This window comes from Mytilus edulis, chromosome 8 (assembly GCF_963676685.1).
Source record: "Mytilus edulis chromosome 8, xbMytEdul2.2, whole genome shotgun sequence".
NCBI lineage: Eukaryota > Metazoa > Mollusca > Bivalvia > Mytilida > Mytilidae > Mytilus > Mytilus edulis.
Genome location: NC_092351.1, coordinates 37666916 through 37686080, shown reverse-complemented (window position 1 = coordinate 37686080; position 19165 = coordinate 37666916). Strand labels below are relative to the sequence as shown.

Here is a 19165-nt window from a genome sequence, read left to right as displayed (position 1 = left end):
ACATGCAGAAATATTTATATTATAAGTACGTCTGAACTAGTGACGACTCTACAACAGATTATATATATATATTCTTGGGATTCCTTGATATTCTCAATCTAACCGTGTATTTAGATTTTGGAAATTGGGCCATGATAGGTAAAAGTCCAATTTCAATTTCTCAAGAGGGACATTCAAACTCATAGATCGAAACAAACTGACAACTCCATGGCTTAAAAAGAAAAAGACAAACAGACAAATAATAGTACACATACACAACATAGAAAACTTAAGACTAAGCAACACGAACCACACCAAAACTGGGGAATGATCCTGGAGGGTAAGCAGATCCTGCTCCACACGTGGCACCCTTCGTGTTGCTCATATTATTACAAACACGGCAAATATTCTAATTTGGTAGGTCATATTCGTGAAAAGGGAACGGGATTGTAGTTACGACATTAGGAAAATATCGGATCTGTGAAACGTATATTCCGTAATTATCAAACCTACTCGTAATGGCGTCCATAAATTTAAGGATGGATGCAACTTCACCATTTGGAACTCTTGGGTTTATAGCTTCCTTGTAAGCAGCAACCCTCTATCAAGGAAATCATGATAGGAAATACAAGCCGGGGAATATCGTATCAATTGGAAGATATATACTCCGTATGCAGGCGCTGCTGGAATATTGCTACTACATAGAAATGGAAAGTTCACAATTAGGAAGCGAATTCATCTCTTTTGTCGTAAAGTTTTGTTTTTAACTGACTCTCATTGTCAATTTCTAGATGTAAGTCAAGATATGAGGCTGACTTTACTGTACCTGTGTTATCTGTTATCTCTAGTTCGATGGGATAGATGCGTCCCACATAGTCACCAAATGTTGAATTACTTAGTGAGAGAACATCATCTATATAGCGGAAAGTAAAATTAAAGACTATTACTAACTTCTTGTCTTTCTTCCTAAGGAGTTCCTGTATGAAGTCAGCCTCATAAGAATAAAGGAACAAGTCGACAAGAAGCGAATACGCTACTTAGCAGGAACAATAACTTTCCTCAAGTGAAGTGCGTCACATCAGAATAAGTTGTGACAAAGGTGGGGTCCTCTTCTATTACCTTGTTCACAGTTATGAAGTAGAATCCTCTAAGTATAATTCTATAATTAGATGATCTGGATAAGTTCCATGCAATAAAATAAAACAAATGATAGAAGGTCAATCAATTTATTAAACAAACAATAAAATGGGACCTTTAATTTTGGGTTAAAACAAATATTATGATATGCCTGCGCAAAACTAAAGTATTTCCTATGATTGATATGCATGACCTTTTATCTAGGCAGAAAACTGCAAATCTCAATACAGACGTTTTTGCGCCTGTCCCAAGTCAGGAGCCTCTGGCCTTTGTTAGTCTTGTATTATTTTGATTTTAGTTTTTTGTGTACAATTTGGAAATTAGTATGGCGTTCATTATCACTGAACTAGTATATATTTGTTTAGGGGCCAGTTGAAGGACGCCTCCGGGTGCGGGAATTTCTCGCTACATTGAAGACCTGTTGGTGACCTTCTGCTGTTGTTTTTTTCTATGGTCGGGTTGTTGTCTCTTTGGCACATTCCCCATTTCCATTCTCAATTTTATGTTGATGAACTGATAGAAGAATCAAAAGTAAAGCCAAACATGAACAAGGAATCAGAACTATTAAGTCTTAGATGCATGATTTTTTTAATTAGTTGTTAGAGGCTTTGAACTAGCTGTCATTTAACTGCGAGTACTCTCAGATCTGTACCTAGTGTCTTTTTAGTGTTGGGATGTACAAGTACCCGTCCACGTTCACTTGTATTTTTGTCCATCTGATGAGTTAAGCTTTTCAACTGATTTTCATAGTTCGTTCTTATGTTGTACTTTGATACCACTGTCCCAGGTTAGGGGGAGGGTTGGGATCCCGCTAACATGTTTAACCCCGCCACATTCTGTGTGTATGTGCCTGCCCCAAGTCAGGAGCCTGTAATTCAGTGGTTGTTGTTTGTTTATGGGTTGCATATTTGTTTTTTGTTCAATTTTACATATTAAATAAGGCCGTTAGTTTTCTCGTTTGAATTGTTTGAATTGTCATTTCGGGACCTTTTATAGCTGACTATGCGGTATAGGTTTTGCTCATTGTTGAAGGCCGTACGGTGACCTATAGTTGTTCATTTCTGTGTAATTTTGGTCTCTTGTGAAGAGTTGTCTCATTGGCAATCATACCACATCTTCTTTTTTTATTAGCATTAGAAAAACTCATTCTTCAATTTAAAGGGAAAATATCACTTTATTTTCTTGCGCCAGAAGCATTTTATTCATAGGAAACTCCCAAATGTAATGATCAAAGCTTAAAATTTATAAACAGCTATATGATCAAAATGGACACAAAAAGAAAGCCCAAATTCAAATAAGATAATTTTTTTCTGAGGAATTTTCAACCTTATTAATTGCTAATATAAACTATTTTCATTAACACTTGAAAATAAGGTCAAAAATAAAGAAGGAATCTATATAAAATATATGGATTATTATTCTCTAGTCAAGTCTTTATATATAATCCATTTGATCAAAACACAATTTTGGACGACTTCCTCCCGTCCAAACATTTTCTGCTTCTGAGGCATCTTGACAAGTATGTTTGTACAGTTGGGAATGATGATACAAAGTATTACTTCCCCTCTTTTGACAGATAGTATGTCGTAACAAAGGTTTAGACAGGAAGAAATCGTCCAAAAAGGAAGTTGATAAGACAGATTGTATAAGACTTAATAAGAGCATTTTAATCCATGATATATTTTACATAGATTCCTTTCTATCTGAAATTTACAATGATAGACATGATTTTTCTATTCCAAAACAAGTTTCAACAATATTGAGAACTCTATATATAATTCTATCAATTAAAATAAAAACATAATAAAAGTTATACGGATAAGACAGATTGTATAAGACTTAATAAGAGCATTTTAATCCATGATATATTTTACATAGATTCCTTTCTATCTGAAATTTACAATGATAGACATGATTTTTCTATTCCAAAACAAGTTTCAACAATATTGAGAACTCTATATATAATTCTATCAATTAAAATAAAAACATAATAAAAGTTATACGGTTAACAATTAAGTTTTGTTTTGGTCGAGAAGTTGGATGTAATATTAATCATTGCTAAATGTAATAATCATATTGTTTTTGTCTGTAACAAATGTACAATATAGGTGTGATTTCTTTTTCTAGCAATATCTAGTGGTGTCAGTCCTTCCCATTGAAAGTTATAATCTGCGTCATATTGCAATAACAATTCCACAACCTGCGTATTACCTTGACAACACGCTATAAATATGGGGGATTCTCCTATATTACTACATTTATCAATGTCTGCCTTATTGTTTATCAATATTTGGACTACTTCAGTGTGCCCTTTCTGACAAGCAATAAACAGAGGTGATTCGCCAGTATCTCTACATTTATTAATGTCCACCTTATTGTCTATCAATATTTGAACTACTTTAGCATGTCCTTCTTGACAAGCAATAAACAGAGGTGATTCGTCTGTACCATTACACTTATGAATATCCCCATTGTTATGTACTAAACTTTCAACTACCTTAGAATGTCCTTCCCAACAAGCAATAAACAAAGGTGTTTCTTCCTTATCATTGCACTTGTTTATTTCTGTTCCGTTGTTTATTAATGTCTTCACTATTTCAATATGTCCTTCTTGACAAGCAATAAATAGAGGTAATTCTTCTTTATCATTGCACTTATTAATGGCTGCCTTATTATTAATTAACATCTTAACTACTTCAGTATGTCCTTCCTGGCAAGCGATAAACAGAGGTGATTCTTCGTTATCATTGCACTTATTGATGTCTGCTTGACTGTTTATTAACATCTTCACGACTTCAATACGTCCTTCCTGACAAGCAATACATAAAGGAGATTCTTTTTTATAATTACACTTATTTATGTCTGCATTATTTCTCACCAATAAGTGTACTACCTCAGTATGTCCTTCTAAACAAGCAATGAACAAAGGTGTTGATCCAGTATCTTCACACTTATTAATGTCCGCCTTATTGTTTAATAAAATCTGTACTATTTTAGTATGTCCTTTTAGACAGGCAACGAACAAAGGTGACTCTTCTTTATTTTTGAACTTTGCAATATTTGCCGCATGGTTGATTAACATTTGAACTATTTCAGTATGTCCTTCCATGCAAGCAATGTACAGAGGTGATATTTCGTCATTATCGAGCTTATAAATGTTTGCGTTATTGTTTATAAACATCCGAACTACTTCAATGTGCCCTCTTTGACAAGCAATAAACAGAGGTGATTCGCCAGCATCACTACACTTATTCATGTCCGCCTTATTGTTTATCAATATTTGAACTACTTTATCATGACCTTCCTGACAAGCAATAAACAGAGGCGATTCGTCTGTATCATTACACTTATTAATACCCCCCTTGTTTTTTATCAACCTTTCAACAACTTTAGTATGTCCTTCCCAACAAGCAATAAACAAAGGTGTTTCTCCATTATCATTGCACTTGTTTATTTTTGTTTTGTTGTTTATTAATGTCTTTACTATTTCAATATGTCCTTCTTGACACGCAATAAATAGAGGCAATTCTTCTTTATCATTGCACTTATTAATAGCTGCCTTATTGTTAATTAACATCTTTACTACTTCAGTATGTCCTTCCTTGCAAGCGATAAACAGAGGTGATTCTTCGTTATCATTGCACTTATTGATGTCTGCTTGACTGTTTATTAACATCTTCACGACTTCAATACGTCCTTCCTGACAAGCAATACATAACGGGGACTCTTTTGTATCATTACACTTATTGATGTCTGCCTTATTTCTTATCAATAAGTGAACTATCTCAGTATGTCCTTCTAAACAAGCAATGAACAAGGGTGTTGATCCAGTATCTTCACACTTATTAATGTCCGCCTTATTGTTTAATAAAATCTGTACTATTTTAGTATGTCCTTTCAGACAGGCAACGAGCAAAGGTGATTCTTTTTTATTATTGCATTTTTCAATATCTGCCTCATTGTTTATTAACATTTGAACTATTTCAGAATGTCCTGCCATGCAAGCAATGAACAAAGGTGACACTTCTTCGTCATCACGCCTTTCAATGTCTGCTTTATTGTGTATTAATATCTGAACTACTTCAGTGTGTCCTTTCTGACAAGCAATGAACAGAGGCGATTCGCCAGTATCTCTACACGTATTCATGTCCGCCTTATTATATATCAGTATTTGTACAACTTTAGCATGTCCTTCCTGACAAGCAATAAAGAGAGGCGACTCTTCGTTATCATTACTTTTAATAATGTCACCCTTGTTGTTTATTAACCTTTCAACAACTTTAGTATGTCCTTCCCAACAAGCAATAAACAAAGGTGTTTCTCCCTTATCATTGCACTTGTTTATTTCTGTTTCGTTGTTTATTAATGTCTTTACTATTTCAATATGTCCCTCTTGACAAGCAATAAATAGAGGCAATTCTTCTTTATCGTTGCACTTATTAATAGCTGCATTATTGTTAATTAACATCTTTACTACTTCAGTATGTCCTTCCTGGCAAGCGATAAACAGAGGTGATTCTTCGTTATCATTGCACTTATCGATGTCTGCTTGACTGTTTATTAACATCTTCACGACTTCAATACGTCCTTCCTGACAAGCAATACACAACGGGGACTCTTTTGTATCATTACACTTATTGATGTCTGCCTTATTTATTATCAATAAGTGAACTATCTCAGTATGTCCTTCTAAACAAGCAATGAACAAGGGTGTTGACCCAGTATCTACACACTTATTAATGTCCGCCTTATTGTTTAATAAAATCTGTACTATTTTAGTATGTCCTTTCAGACAGGCAACGAACAAAGGTGATTCTTCTTTATTATTGCATTTTTCAATATCTGCCTCATTGTTTATTAACATTTGAACTATTTCAGAATGTCCTGCCATGCAAGCAATGAACAAAGGTGAAACTTCTTCGTCATCACGCATATCAATGTCTGCTTTATTGTGTATTAATATCTGAACTACTTTAGTGTGTCCTTTCTGACAAGCAGTCAACAGAGGCGATTCGCCAGTATCTCTACACTTATTAGTATCCGCCTTATTGTCTATTAATATTTGAACTACTTGAGAATGTCCTTCCTGACAAGCAATAAAGAGAGGCGATTCGTCTTTATCGTTACTCTTATTACTGTCTGCATTCTTGTTAATTAACATCTGTACTACTTCAACATGCCCTTCGTGACAAGTAATTAGCAGAGGTGATTCTTCTTCATCGTTACACTTATTAATGTCTGCCTCATTGTTGATTAGCATCTGAACTATTTCACTATGTCCTTCCTGACAAGCAATAAACAGAGGTGTTTCATCTTTAGTATTGCACATATTTATGTCTGCCTTATTGTGAATTAACATCTTTAATATTTCAGTGTGTCCTTCCTGACATGCAATAAATAAAGGCGATTCTTCTTTGTCATTGCACTTATTAATGTCAGCTTTATTGTTAATTAACATCTTTAATACTTCAGTGTGTCCTTCCTGACACGAAATAAACAGAGGTGATTCTTCGTTATCATTGCATTTATTAATGTCAGCTTTATTGTTCATTAACATCCTTACTACTCCCATGTGTCCTTCCTGGCAAGCAATATACAGAGGCGATTCTTCTGTTTCATTGCACTTATAAATGTCTGCCTTATTTTTAATCAACATTTGAACAACTTCGGTATGTCCTTTCCAACTAGCAATGAATAGAGGTGAGGATCCAGTATCAGCACACTTATTAATGTCTGCCTTATTGTTTATTAGCATCTGAACTATTTCTAGGTGTCCTTCCCAGCAAGCAATGTACAGAGGGAATAATGTTTCATCATCACACTTATTGAGGTCTGCCTTTTTGCTTATTAACATATGAACTATTTCAGTATGTCCATTCTGGCAAGAAATGTACAGAGGTGATGCTCCAGTATTTTTACATTTGTTTATGTCTGCATTTCTATTAATTAACATCTGAACTACTTCAGTATGTCCATATGAACAAGCCATATACAAGGGTGTTACTTTATCTCCTTTACGACATTGGTTTACATTATTGATACAATGATGTAAACACCATTTAACCAGTTCAATATCTCCATCAAAACAACAGAGGACCAATGGAGTACTATTGTCATATGCATCATATGAACTAGCCAATTGTTTCTGTTGCGATACTTCTAAACCATTTATATGTACTAGAAATCTTTGTCTAAAGATTTCATTGTCCATGTTGATGTTACAGAAGCAATCTTGTACATTTCCTCTTAACCAGTCTTCTACCATTCTCCGTATATACATTTTGTGATACCTATCTGGTACAACAATTATAAACTCATCACTATTGCTATCTTTTTCAAATAGAAAACGTTCACTGATAAAAGAATTCGTAGCATTGTTAATTACACAACGAATCATGGTACTGCCAAAGTAAAAAGCAAGAAAGTCAAACAGCTTATCATGAATGATTCGATACGCTTTACCATCCTTTCTGATAAATGTATGAGTTAGGGAATTCAGTTCATCACGTATAACCAAACGGGAAGTTCCTTTCAACACTTTACAAGCTTCATATGTGTTTTTCATAACCTTTTTTACATTTTTACACACATCTTCAGTAAGCCATTCTTCTTTCAAATGATTGTTAAACATTACACATAGAGCGAGTGCACAATATTTGGCATGTGCTCCCTCTAATTGTAATCTATCTATCTCTTCTTTGTAAATAATAAATGGATTCTTAAAGAAATCAACCATTCGAAGTTTTGGGTTTTTGCTGTATAATTGACACAGAAGTGGAAAACAGTCAAACATGTCATGAAATTCATTGATTTTAGAAGCGTTGGATTTTAAGTAAAACTCAGCGATACTTTGTTTTTCTGATTTCAATAAACACATACCTTCAGACAAAAGATTACACTCACAGGATTGAAAATATGTCATAGATTTCATTTTTTCATCGTTATAAACTTGTAGTCTACACGACATAATTATTTTAACTGTTTTTTTTTCTATTATGGTTTTGATTTTGTCCCCCAAATTTTTCCAGTTTTCAAATTTGCTTGGATGTAAAGTATATGTACCACAAAAATCATCCACAACAAATAAGATCTTTTTACACGGATTGTACCAGTTGATAATTTCATTGGGATTTGATACTGGTATAATGTCATAACCGTCTTCTTGCATCTTAAGAGCAACATGACGCACCAATAATGATTTACCCACTCCAGAACTTCCGGTGACAACAACACAACCATTTTCCTGAATACACCGAAATACACGTTTTGCTCCATTTGTTTCTATAAAGTTTTTGTCATCTTCTTTCCAAGCTTCTAATTCTTCTTCAATGTGCCCTAAACGAACAGATTAAACATTTTAAGAATCGTTTCGAGACAGGTATTAATCAAAGTGACAATACACGACTAATATGTTCACCATTCGTGATCATGAGGATACCTAAAAAAGTTTTCTACAAAAATGTGTAATTTCCGTACAGACATTTATGAACATTTGTTTTTATAACGAAAAATAGTAATGAAGCTAACAAGTACACAAAGTAAAATTCAGAATGAAAATGAGGAATATCAAAGAGACAACAACACGACCAAAGAGCAGATAATAGACGCAGGGCACCAATAATTGTTATTCAACGCAGCGAGAAAATCCTGAACGCGGAGGTGGTCCCAAAACCAAATTGTGTACTAGTTCAGTGAAAGACTTCAACTGAATAACAAAAATTGCCTAGGTCAAGCTTTTTTTTTAACTTTATATTTCGCTTAATTTCACAAATTTACAAAGCAATACTAAAAAGAGAAACAATAAGGAATACACAAATAAACAATTATCAAACAAGTATGTGTCAATAGTACACGGATGCCCCCATTACACTTTTTTTGTTCAGTGGACCAGCCTCCTTTATTGATTATGATTGAATTTATGTTGAAAATATTTCAGTTTAAGATTTTACATGTATTACTAAGTACCAAATACACTTTAAAATTATCAACGGTCCATGTAATAAAATCAACGGTACCAATTTTGTTGCACCAGATGCGCATTTCGACAATACATGTCTCTTCAGTGATGCTCGTAGCCAAAATATTTGAAATCCAAAGCTTACATAAAAGATGAAGAGCTATAATCCAAAAGGTCCAAAAAGTATAGCCAAATTCGTGAAAGGAATCAGAGCTTTGCATGAGGGAGATACATTCCTTAATTTATAATCATATCTAATATTTTGTAACAGCAAATTTTAATAAGTAAACACAAAAAATCCGTATTATTATGCCAGTACCGAAGTACTGGCTACTGGGCTGGTGATACCCTCGGGGACTAATAGTCCACCAGCAGAGGCATCGACCCAGTGGTAGTAATAAAATCAACGGTACCAATTTTGTTGCACCAGATGCGCATTTCGACAATACATGTCTCTTCAGTGATGCTCGTAGCCAAAATATTTGAAATCCAAAGCTTACATAAAAGATGAAGAGCTATAATCCAAAAGGTCCAAAAAGTATAGCCAAATTCGTGAAAGGAATCAGAGCTTTGCATGAGGGAGATACATTCCTTAATTTATGATAATATCTAATATTTTGTAACAGCAAATTTTAATAAGTAAACACAAAAAATCCGTATTTTCATGCCAGTACCGAAGTACTGGCTACTGGGCTGGTGATACCCTCGGGGACTAATAGTCCACCAGCAGAGGCATCGACCCAGTGGTAGTAATAAAATCAACGGTACCAATTTTGTTGCACCAGATGCGCATTTCGACAATACATGTCTCTTCATTGATGCTCGTAGCCAAAATATTTGAAATCCAAAGCTTACATAAAAGATGAAGAGCTATAATCCAAAAGGTCCAAAAAGTATAGCCAAATTCGTGAAAGGAATCAGAGCTTTGCATGAGGGAGATACATTCCTTAATTTATAATAATATCTAATATTTTGTAACAGCAAATTTTAATAAGTAAACACAAAAAATCCGTATTTTCATGCCAGTACCGAAGTACTGGCTACTGGGCTGGTGATACCCTCGGGGACTAATAGTCCACCAGCAGAGGCATCGACCCAGTGGTAGTAATAAAATCAACGGTACCAATTTTGTTGCACCAGATGCGCATTTCGACAATACATGTCTCTTCAGTGATGCTCGTAGCCAAAATATTTGAAATCCAAAGCTTACATAAAAGATGAAGAGCTATAATCCAAAAGGTCCAAAAAGTATAGCCAAATTCGTGAAAGGAATCAGAGCTTTGCATGAGGGAGATACATTCCTTAATTTATAATAATATCTAATATTTTGTAACAGCAAATTTTAATAAGTAAACACAAAAAATCCGTATTTTCATGCCAGTACCGAAGTACTAGCTACTGGGCTGGTGATACCCTCGGGGACTAATAGTCCACCAGCAGAGGCATCGACCCAGTGGTAGTAATAAAATCAACGGTACCAATTTTGTTGCACCAGATGCGCATTTCGACAATGCATGTCTCTTCAGTGATGCTCGTAGCCAAAATATTTGAAATCCAAAGCTTACATAAAAGATGAAGAGCTATAATCCAAAAGGTCCAAAAAGTATAGCCAAATTCGTGAAAGGAATCAGAGCTTTGCATGAGGGAGATACATTCCTTAATTTATAATAATATCTAATATTTTGTAACAGCAAATTTTAATAAGTAAACACAAAAAATCCGTATTTTCATGCCAGTACCGTAAATGTGGCAAAGGGCAGGTAATAATATAAATGTATTCCTTACAATCATTCTTAACTCAGATAACTGATTGTTTGTAGTATTTAACCCACAAACATATCATTGTTAATTTATGTCTCCTTTGTTCTCTTCTGGGGAATTTTCTCATTGGCAATCACACGATATCTTATTATTTTCATATAATTACGAGAAATATATTGACCAAAGAACCATAGAAATGAGGTTATTTTCAGATGAACCTTAATAATTATTGCTAGACACACAGATACTCCATGAAATTATTCTAACGCAAATAACTTCTTGCTTACAGTGTCTAAGAAACAGAACTTACAATGAAAAGTAAACATTGACCTAGGAATGATGAAAATGAGGTCAAGTTCGGATGAACTCGCCAGGCAGAAATTTATGCATTTCAATAATTCCATACACAAAATGTAGCTGATCTTTTGCATATAGAGTTTGAAAAATATACTTTATCAATTTTATATTGATTAATGAACATAAAAGTGAGTCTACATTAACATCTAACAGTCATTTATTACACCAAATTCAGCTTTCTGCTAATAATAGTTGAGAAACAAACCACATCACGAGAACTTAACGTTTACCATTTAATTCAAGAAGTACGGACACGGTGAATTGAAACCTGTCAAAAAACCAGGTACGCCTTCTTTCTACAATCTACATGTACGCCAATCATAGTCATTTTGTTTTGCATACAGTATGTGTGTAACGACTTGACGACGAAATCTTGATCTTGATTCAAGTCCATAAAATGAGATTAAATTCATGTTAACTCTATCTGACAGGCATGTATAAAGGCAGCAGTACAATACTGCATGTACATCTTTTAATCTACCAAACATAGTTATCAGATAACTCATAATGAGAGATATTCTCGTGACAAACGAAATTTGTAGTTTTTGTGGCTTTTACTTGACGGACAGAAACTGCCTTTACATAAGTAAATTGTATTCGTGATACACGAAATTTGTAGTTTTTGTGGCAATTACTTGACAGAGTATATAAGCAAAATGAATTCATGGTATTAAGCTTTCAGGTCTTTTAAAAAGCTTCATTCATGATAGATGAAAATAAAAAATCATGTGAAAATTTTTGACTCCATAAGTTTGGTCTCAATCAAGTCTGAGGAAGTAAAGGATTTGTTGAAAACTAATCCCATACGAACCATATAATAGTTATCAAAGGTACCAGTATTATAATTTAGTACGTCAGACGCGCGTTTCGTCTACATAAGACTCATCAGTGACGCTCATATCAAAATATTTATAAAGCCAAACTAGTACAAAGTTCAAGAGCATTAAGGATCCAAAATTCCAAAAAGTTGTGCCAAATACGGCTAAGGTAATATATGCCTTGGATAAGAAAATCCTTAGTTTTTTCGAAAAATTCAAAGTTTTATAAACAGGAAATTTATAAATATGACCACATTATTGATATTCATGTCAACACCGAAGTGTTGACTACTGAGCTGGTGATACCCTCGGAGACAAAACGTCCACCAGCAGAGGCATCGATCCAGCGGTGTAAATAGTTATCAAAGGTACCAGGATTATAATTTAGTACGCCAGACGCGCGTTTCGTCTACATAAGACTCATCAGTGACGCTCATATCAAAATATTTATAAAGCCAAACTAGTACAAAGTTGAAGAGCATTGAGGATCCAAAATTCCAAAAAGTTGTGCAAAATACGGCTAAGGTAATCTATGCCTGGGATAAGAAAATCCTTAGTTTCTCGAAAAATTCAAAGTTTTGTAATCCGGAATTTATAAAAATGACCACGTTATTGATATTCATGTCAACACCGAAGTGTTGACTACTGAGCTGGTGATACCCTCGGGGACAAAACGTCCACCAGCAGAGGCATCGACCCAGTGGTGAAATAGTTATTACAGGTACCAGGATTATAATTTAGTACGCCAGACGCGCGTTTCGTCTACATAAGACTCACCAGTGACGCTCATATCAAAATATTTATAAAGCCAAACTAGTACAAAGTTGAAGAGCATTGAGGATCCAAAATTCCAAAAAGTTGTGCAAAATACGGCTAAGGTAATCTATGTCTGGAATAAGGAAATCCTTAGTTTTTTGAAAAAATCTAATTTTTTTAAACAGGAAATTTATAAAAATGACCACACTATTGATATTCATGCCAACACCGAAGTGTTGACTACTGAGCTGGTGATATCCTCGGGGACAAAACATCCACCAGCACAGGCATCGACCCAGTGGTGTAAATAGTTATCAAAGGTACCAGGATTATAATTTAGTACGCTCAAGCATTGTAATTAAGGTTGACATCTGCATTCAATAGATAGAGGGAGCTTCAGCTTGTATATGACTTCCAACTTCAAACTGGTTACTTACGGCTTTTTGAAAAAATGAGGGAAAATTTCACAATTTTGAAAATATATGACTCTGTTTTACACCTTAACTACCACTATACTTCTCCTGTCCTACTGAGTATAATATACCTCGAATGTTCCATGGTACAGTGTCTTCTAAAATATTTGTTACTTTTGAGTGTTCTGTCTGTAACTCTCTTAGATTTTCAGTAACGCGTGAGTGATCCTTCTGTAAAGTACTATGGGACTCTTGTAATTTCTTTAGATTTGCTGTCACTTCTGAGTGTTCAGACCGAAAACTGTCCATTGTAGTATTCAATTCTTTTATCTCTTTCTGTGAATGTTTAATTTCCAATATAATTTCTTGATTTGACCTATCTAAAGTTTTCATCTTCAAAACTTGACACTCTTGATTCATTGCTTGTCCACCCAATCTACTTACAGCCTACAAAATATGTGTCAAGAGATGATATATTTAGTGAAACACTTGCACTGCACTATTATTAGAATAGTAGAATAGAATGATATACAAATGGATGAAAATTATATATACATGTAACTGTTATATTAATATAATATATAACAACAAACCGGAGTATACTGATTTTTATCACTACACTATACTAGTTATTACAGTGAGGTTGAGTTTCCTGTCATTTATTCATCATCTACGCACGGTATATCTATGTACATTAAATTCAGTTTCAGGTATATATAGATGATATTTTTTGTGAGACAAAAGCTTTTGACCATCCACAAGAACCTGCGGTCATCCGATGTTAAGCAAGGGTTGGTAACTCATTAGCGTAATTATTATAAAAGATAAAGAATCTTATTTCTCCAACAACACACCTTATCAGAAAACTTCACAACTGTATTTTGTAGTCCACTGTGACGGACGACCTCCTTGAAGGCATACATATGTTTTGATTCAGGAAATCTGCTGTCATTGAGGCAAGAATATGCAGTGTTAACGTCACGATTTTAGAGGAATTTAAATGACATTATAATCAGGGGACAGTCGCCCTTTTGGCCGTAATAGCCTTTCATTAATATGTTGGCCATTACTGATGTTTCAGAATACACTTACAGCTGATATATCTCTCCATGCAGTTTCGAAATAAGTAGTGTCTATTGCATTGCTATCATGATGAGCTAGTGTATTTCTGTACCATTTAATCCTGGCTAGATCTGGTCCTGGAGTAATTTCCCCTGGTTGTGGTAGACGGTCAAATCCATTGTTTGGATGAGTAACAGATGTCAAATTTCTGATCAAACAGACCATTAATGTAACATCAAAAGTTACGGAATCAGAATTACCTAAAATATCAAAATTCTGTAAGAGTTAACATGGTTCTAAAATAGATAATTTGGCAACGTATAGAGAAGAAATTTAAAGAGTAAAAAAACCTGCCTGCAAGACACATATACCCTACAATATTTATTTTGCAGGAATAACAATTGGCATATTGCATATAGTATAGGGAAACAGACCTTACGGCTAACTTAAAAATGATAACAATGTCATATCAATCCTGGTTAATATGTATGTACAATTTAAAAGGCTTTCTATTCGCAACTGCTGATTTGTTACTCATATTATTGGTGAGACAGAAATCATCACGACAACTCAATGTTGGTCAATGAAACATGACAATATGGTCCCTGTCATATAAACCATGTCAATCATGTGATATACTATAATAATAGTCATTCTATACATCAAATATATTTGACCTTTTTGATTGTCGAAATGCGCATCTGTTTGGGAAAATTTGGTACCATTTATGTTGCTTGTACATATAAACTAAGCAAAAGTTTCAAGTGAATAAACCATTACTGAGTTTGCAGGGCCAACTTATCTGCATGGGAATTAGAAGTGCCAATGCCGATACAACTGCATATCAAATATCATTGGCCTACCACTAGTGGTTCCTCATCAGTTGACCTTATTAAAGTAAAACAGTTTTGACGGAAAAATCTATTTCAAGTTTTGTTTTTTGTTTTCTTTTCCGAAGGAGAATAAAAAATAATTTCAATCTGTCACATGTTTTGATGAGCCTTTTCTCAAGTCAGACACCTCTTTAGTGGTTTTGTTTGACTATGCATTTTCTTTATTTTGGTGTATGTCTGATATTAATTATTCATAAGTCTTTGGTTTTATCACTTTTTGAGTTTATGTGTTTTAGTGTATACTATAAGCATCCCTTATTTGCAGTTATATAAAACATACCCTTTTTTGGAAACAAAAGATTCCACTGAACCTGGTTCAAAACCCTGTTTGATTTCAAGGCAGAAAGAGTGTTGTAGTTCCTATTGATTGTGGAGGGTAGATAGGTAGGTGGAAATTCTTTGTCAAAGAAAGTACGAACTGCTCTTGGTGACACTCCTTTCAATAACAAAGCTAATCGGATATAATTCTCTTCTTCTACCGAGAGAGGTGCCAACATTTTGAACTACTTTCTGTTGTAGAAAACTATATCATCCTTAATTTATGCTCTATGCCGTCCTGAAAATTAAACATTTTATATACGTTATAATAGATGTAAAATCGCTTGTGAACATCGATGAAGTAAAGATCATTATGGATTACGTTTTGTATTGTCTCTTAATAAATTGCATTACACTGAAACATATTAGGAAAATATTTCGATTTGAGTTATCCCCCTTTGTTTATAATTGAAGGAAAAACTAACCTTTTTCCGATGTAGACGTTAATAATTTCGAATTGTCCGCTAGATATAATGGTGGTTAACTGTGATATGATTGGTCGAAAACGTTCTGGAATTTAAAACATTTTTATTTTTTTGTGATTTACAGTGGTTTATATATATCTAGAGCGCTGGACATTTGTGTTGTAGTGTATCAAAGATGTGAGTTCGAATTCCGCTAAGGAATGGACAAACATTTGTCAGTAGAAAATCTAATTCTAACACTGTTTTGTGTAATTTTCAGACTTATATATATTGTTTCCAGTAACTCCGGCTTCCGTACTGAATTTACAGTTTGAGGATTTAAAAACAAAAATCATACCAGTTTAAATCACAGGGCTTCATTCATTTTGGATGGAGGTACAAGTAAGTAGCCATGTTCAATTATTTTACCTTATCAAATAAAATTTTACTTATTTTTCTAATCATTATTAAACTGCTATTCGTTTTGGAGGCTTAAATATGTACTTTCTGTTGCAATTGCCCTACCGTTGTCAAATTTGAAATATTATACCAACTTTGATCGTTTAGGGCATTTTGGCTTTTATTATATTGGGAACTGCTATCCATGCAGTTGTTGTAACATCTCAACTGCAACCACCTTTGGAGTTGTGTCAGTTCACATCGCAAATAACTATTTCTATTTTGGCGTATCTTTGTAGTCTTTGCGCCGTGTTTGGAAATATTTAAATTGTACCAGCGTCTGTGCTTGAATTGTATAAATTTTCAAGATTTTTATAGTGTCTCAATTTGAATATATTGATATGATTCATTTGACATCGTGCTTTTACCGAAGAAGGATATCTGTTATCCGAAATATCTAATATTTGTTCATTTTATAGTTATTTTATGGCGATGTTGTACCCTTTTTGACCTGTTATATATTATATTTTGTGGTGTACTGAATCATATTACATGATCCATCGCCCTGTAAGATTAATCGCTGGTTAATTATTCAGTCATTTTCTTATATATATATATATATATTTGAATATAGATAACCGAGTATAAACTACTTATAACAAAGGTACATTTAAAAAATTCTAGAAACAAGCTGTTTTCTACAAGTGGAAAATTTCGAAACAATAATAGAATGCATACATCCATGCTGTATTTTTAGGGGTTTTAGAGAACGCTCCGAACATTCGGGACATGCACAAAGAGTTTGGCGGGTTTAAACCTATTTTTAATTGCTAAATCATTCGATGAACTAAGGACAGTAGTGTATAAGAAGATAATACAAACAAACTGTTAAAATCATTTTGAAATGGCGAAATTAAAAAAAACAGGTGCGAACCTCAGATCATGAACAATTACAATAAGGATATAACAAAAGAAGTTACCGATATAAGAGTATTTCAGTAATTGAAAGCCAGTTGAAAGTAAAATAAAACTAACAAATAAATAATGTATTTTTCATATGACTCCAGAACTCCTTTATTTACGTGTCTTTGACAATACAATGAGGCTATTTTGCATTGTTAGGCTAGATGTAGTCTCTTCGTGTGCATTTCTTAAAACAAATATTTTCAGTTGTCTAGAAAATTCAAGGAGCCTGTATTCTCAATCTTTTACAATTTACAAAATGTGACAATGTTCACTTTAAGGATGTACTTATGTTAGGTGAGGTTTTTAAATAAGTGTCAAATGTTTGGACTCCTTGGTGTTTTCCATACGATACAAGGTAAAATATTTTGACCCATAACACCTATTTATCTTTTCACATAAGACGTAATAGCTTATAAAAGGTCATTTGACAAAATTTAAGCAGATTCTTGATTTTCCTTCTTTTGATTTGAGACCCAAATAATACCAATGCAAATATAAGGTAAAGGTCCGAGTCAGCCTTTTTCCGCCATATTTTATAAATCAAATATCTCAAAAAGGAGCTCCATGACCTATCAAGATTTTTAGCTTATTTTGATCCTTAACTAATACTCTTCTAGCTTAAACTATTAATTTTGAATTCTTTTTTTTTTATAAATTTTACCTTAGATCACCTAGGTACATCCTTAAAGAACACGGTTATGTCAATGAATTGTTTTTAACATAACAAACAAATACGGTCCTCACACAGCCTGTTCAATTAAAAAAGAAACAGTTCATATCTAGTCATATATGACCTGACTTCATACTTCATACTGGCCAATGCAATGAAAGTTTGATTCAAGTGTTTTTCGAAGTATTTTTTCAAGCCGATATGTGAATTTGTGATTGCAACACTTTTTTGTTGAATTCATGTTGTTATGATTAAAGCTTAATCGCAAGGAATTATGCATCAATGAAGAAATTATAATAAACAAGAGGTAAATATAAACAAAATACAATCACACATAGTGAACAGTTTTAACCAGGACGGCCGTATTTTCCTGTGCTCCTAAATATCTTATAAAAGTAAAAAAAGATAGATATTCAAAGTATGATTTTGAGTAAGTTAGCCCAGAATCATTAATAATTAGTTGATATTGTTGATATCGAGGACGATCCACTCAGTCAGAGTTGTGCTGTAGACTTTGTTCAAAACGTAATGGCGGTAAACCCCCTTTTCCCAGTTAAACCTGGTGAGTAAAACAGCAATTATCGAACAACAACGAACAATTATACAAACACCAAGAAAACGTCCACTTTCAGAATCAGAAAACGAGGAGGAAAGAACCTGTCAAAGCAAAAAAAGTAAAAATGACATCGAACACCCCCTTTTTCCGAAGACAATATATTGATAACAATGATCAGTAAACTATCAAACAACCTTGATAATGTGGCAGAAAGGCTTGAAAATAGAATATGTGATATTAAAAGTAATGTTGAACGCAAACTAACTGTTAAATCTAACACCGTAAAAACAAACCGGATAAAAGAGGAGGTCGAACAGGTACGCTCTAAACTAAAGATAGAATTAGACACTATGAAAGGAAAATATGAACAATTAGATAAATCATATAGTGGAATTGTCAAAAATGGGTTGAGTAAAAAAGAAGAAAAAGACACTAGTAAAGTATTTATCGCAGTAGTGAAAAATCTTCCTTGTGACACGAACGAAAATTCACATGAAACGGTCACGCATTGAAACGATGGTCAAGGACGGATTGAAACCTCAAAACATAAGTTGAACGTAAGTCAAGTTACAATGAAGCAAGGCCTGGCATTGTGGTAATTGTATTCGGAGACTTGAACAGTCAACGATCTGTTATAAAGGTAAAACAGGTGTTTAGAGAAACAGTCAAATACAGATCTGTTTACATTGAAAACCAAATACCCTACGAAAAAAGGTTGA

At 33.8% G+C, this 19165-nt stretch overlaps 1 protein-coding gene across 1 annotated transcript; it reads right to left on the bottom strand.

Moving 5' to 3' along the window:
- Positions 1-3187: 3187 nt before the first annotated feature.
- Positions 3188-15630, bottom strand: LOC139484069 (ankyrin repeat and KH domain-containing protein 1-like). Its single transcript, XM_071267790.1, has 4 exons — positions 15414-15630; positions 14271-14500; positions 13310-13625; positions 3188-8451 (listed from the first exon to the last, which is right to left on the bottom strand). The coding sequence occupies exons 1-4, from the start codon at positions 15628-15630 to the stop codon at positions 3188-3190; spliced, it is 6027 nt and encodes a 2008-aa protein (XP_071123891.1).
- Between the last annotated feature and the right edge of the window lie 3535 nt (positions 15631-19165).

Excerpts from the sequence above, each read along its gene's own strand:
- LOC139484069 (XM_071267790.1), bottom strand. The coding sequence starts at position 15,630 with ATGTTGGCACCTCTCTCGGTAGAAGAAGAGAATTATATCCGATTAGCT. Across the intron at positions 14,501-15,413 it reads TCTTTTGTTTCCAAAAAAGG|GTAATTCTGATTCCGTAACT; the intron begins GTATGTTTTATA and ends TTGATATTTTAG. Across the intron at positions 8,452-13,309 it reads TGTACCATGGAACATTCGAG|GGCACATTGAAGAAGAATTA; the intron begins GTATATTATACT and ends CTGTTCGTTTAG.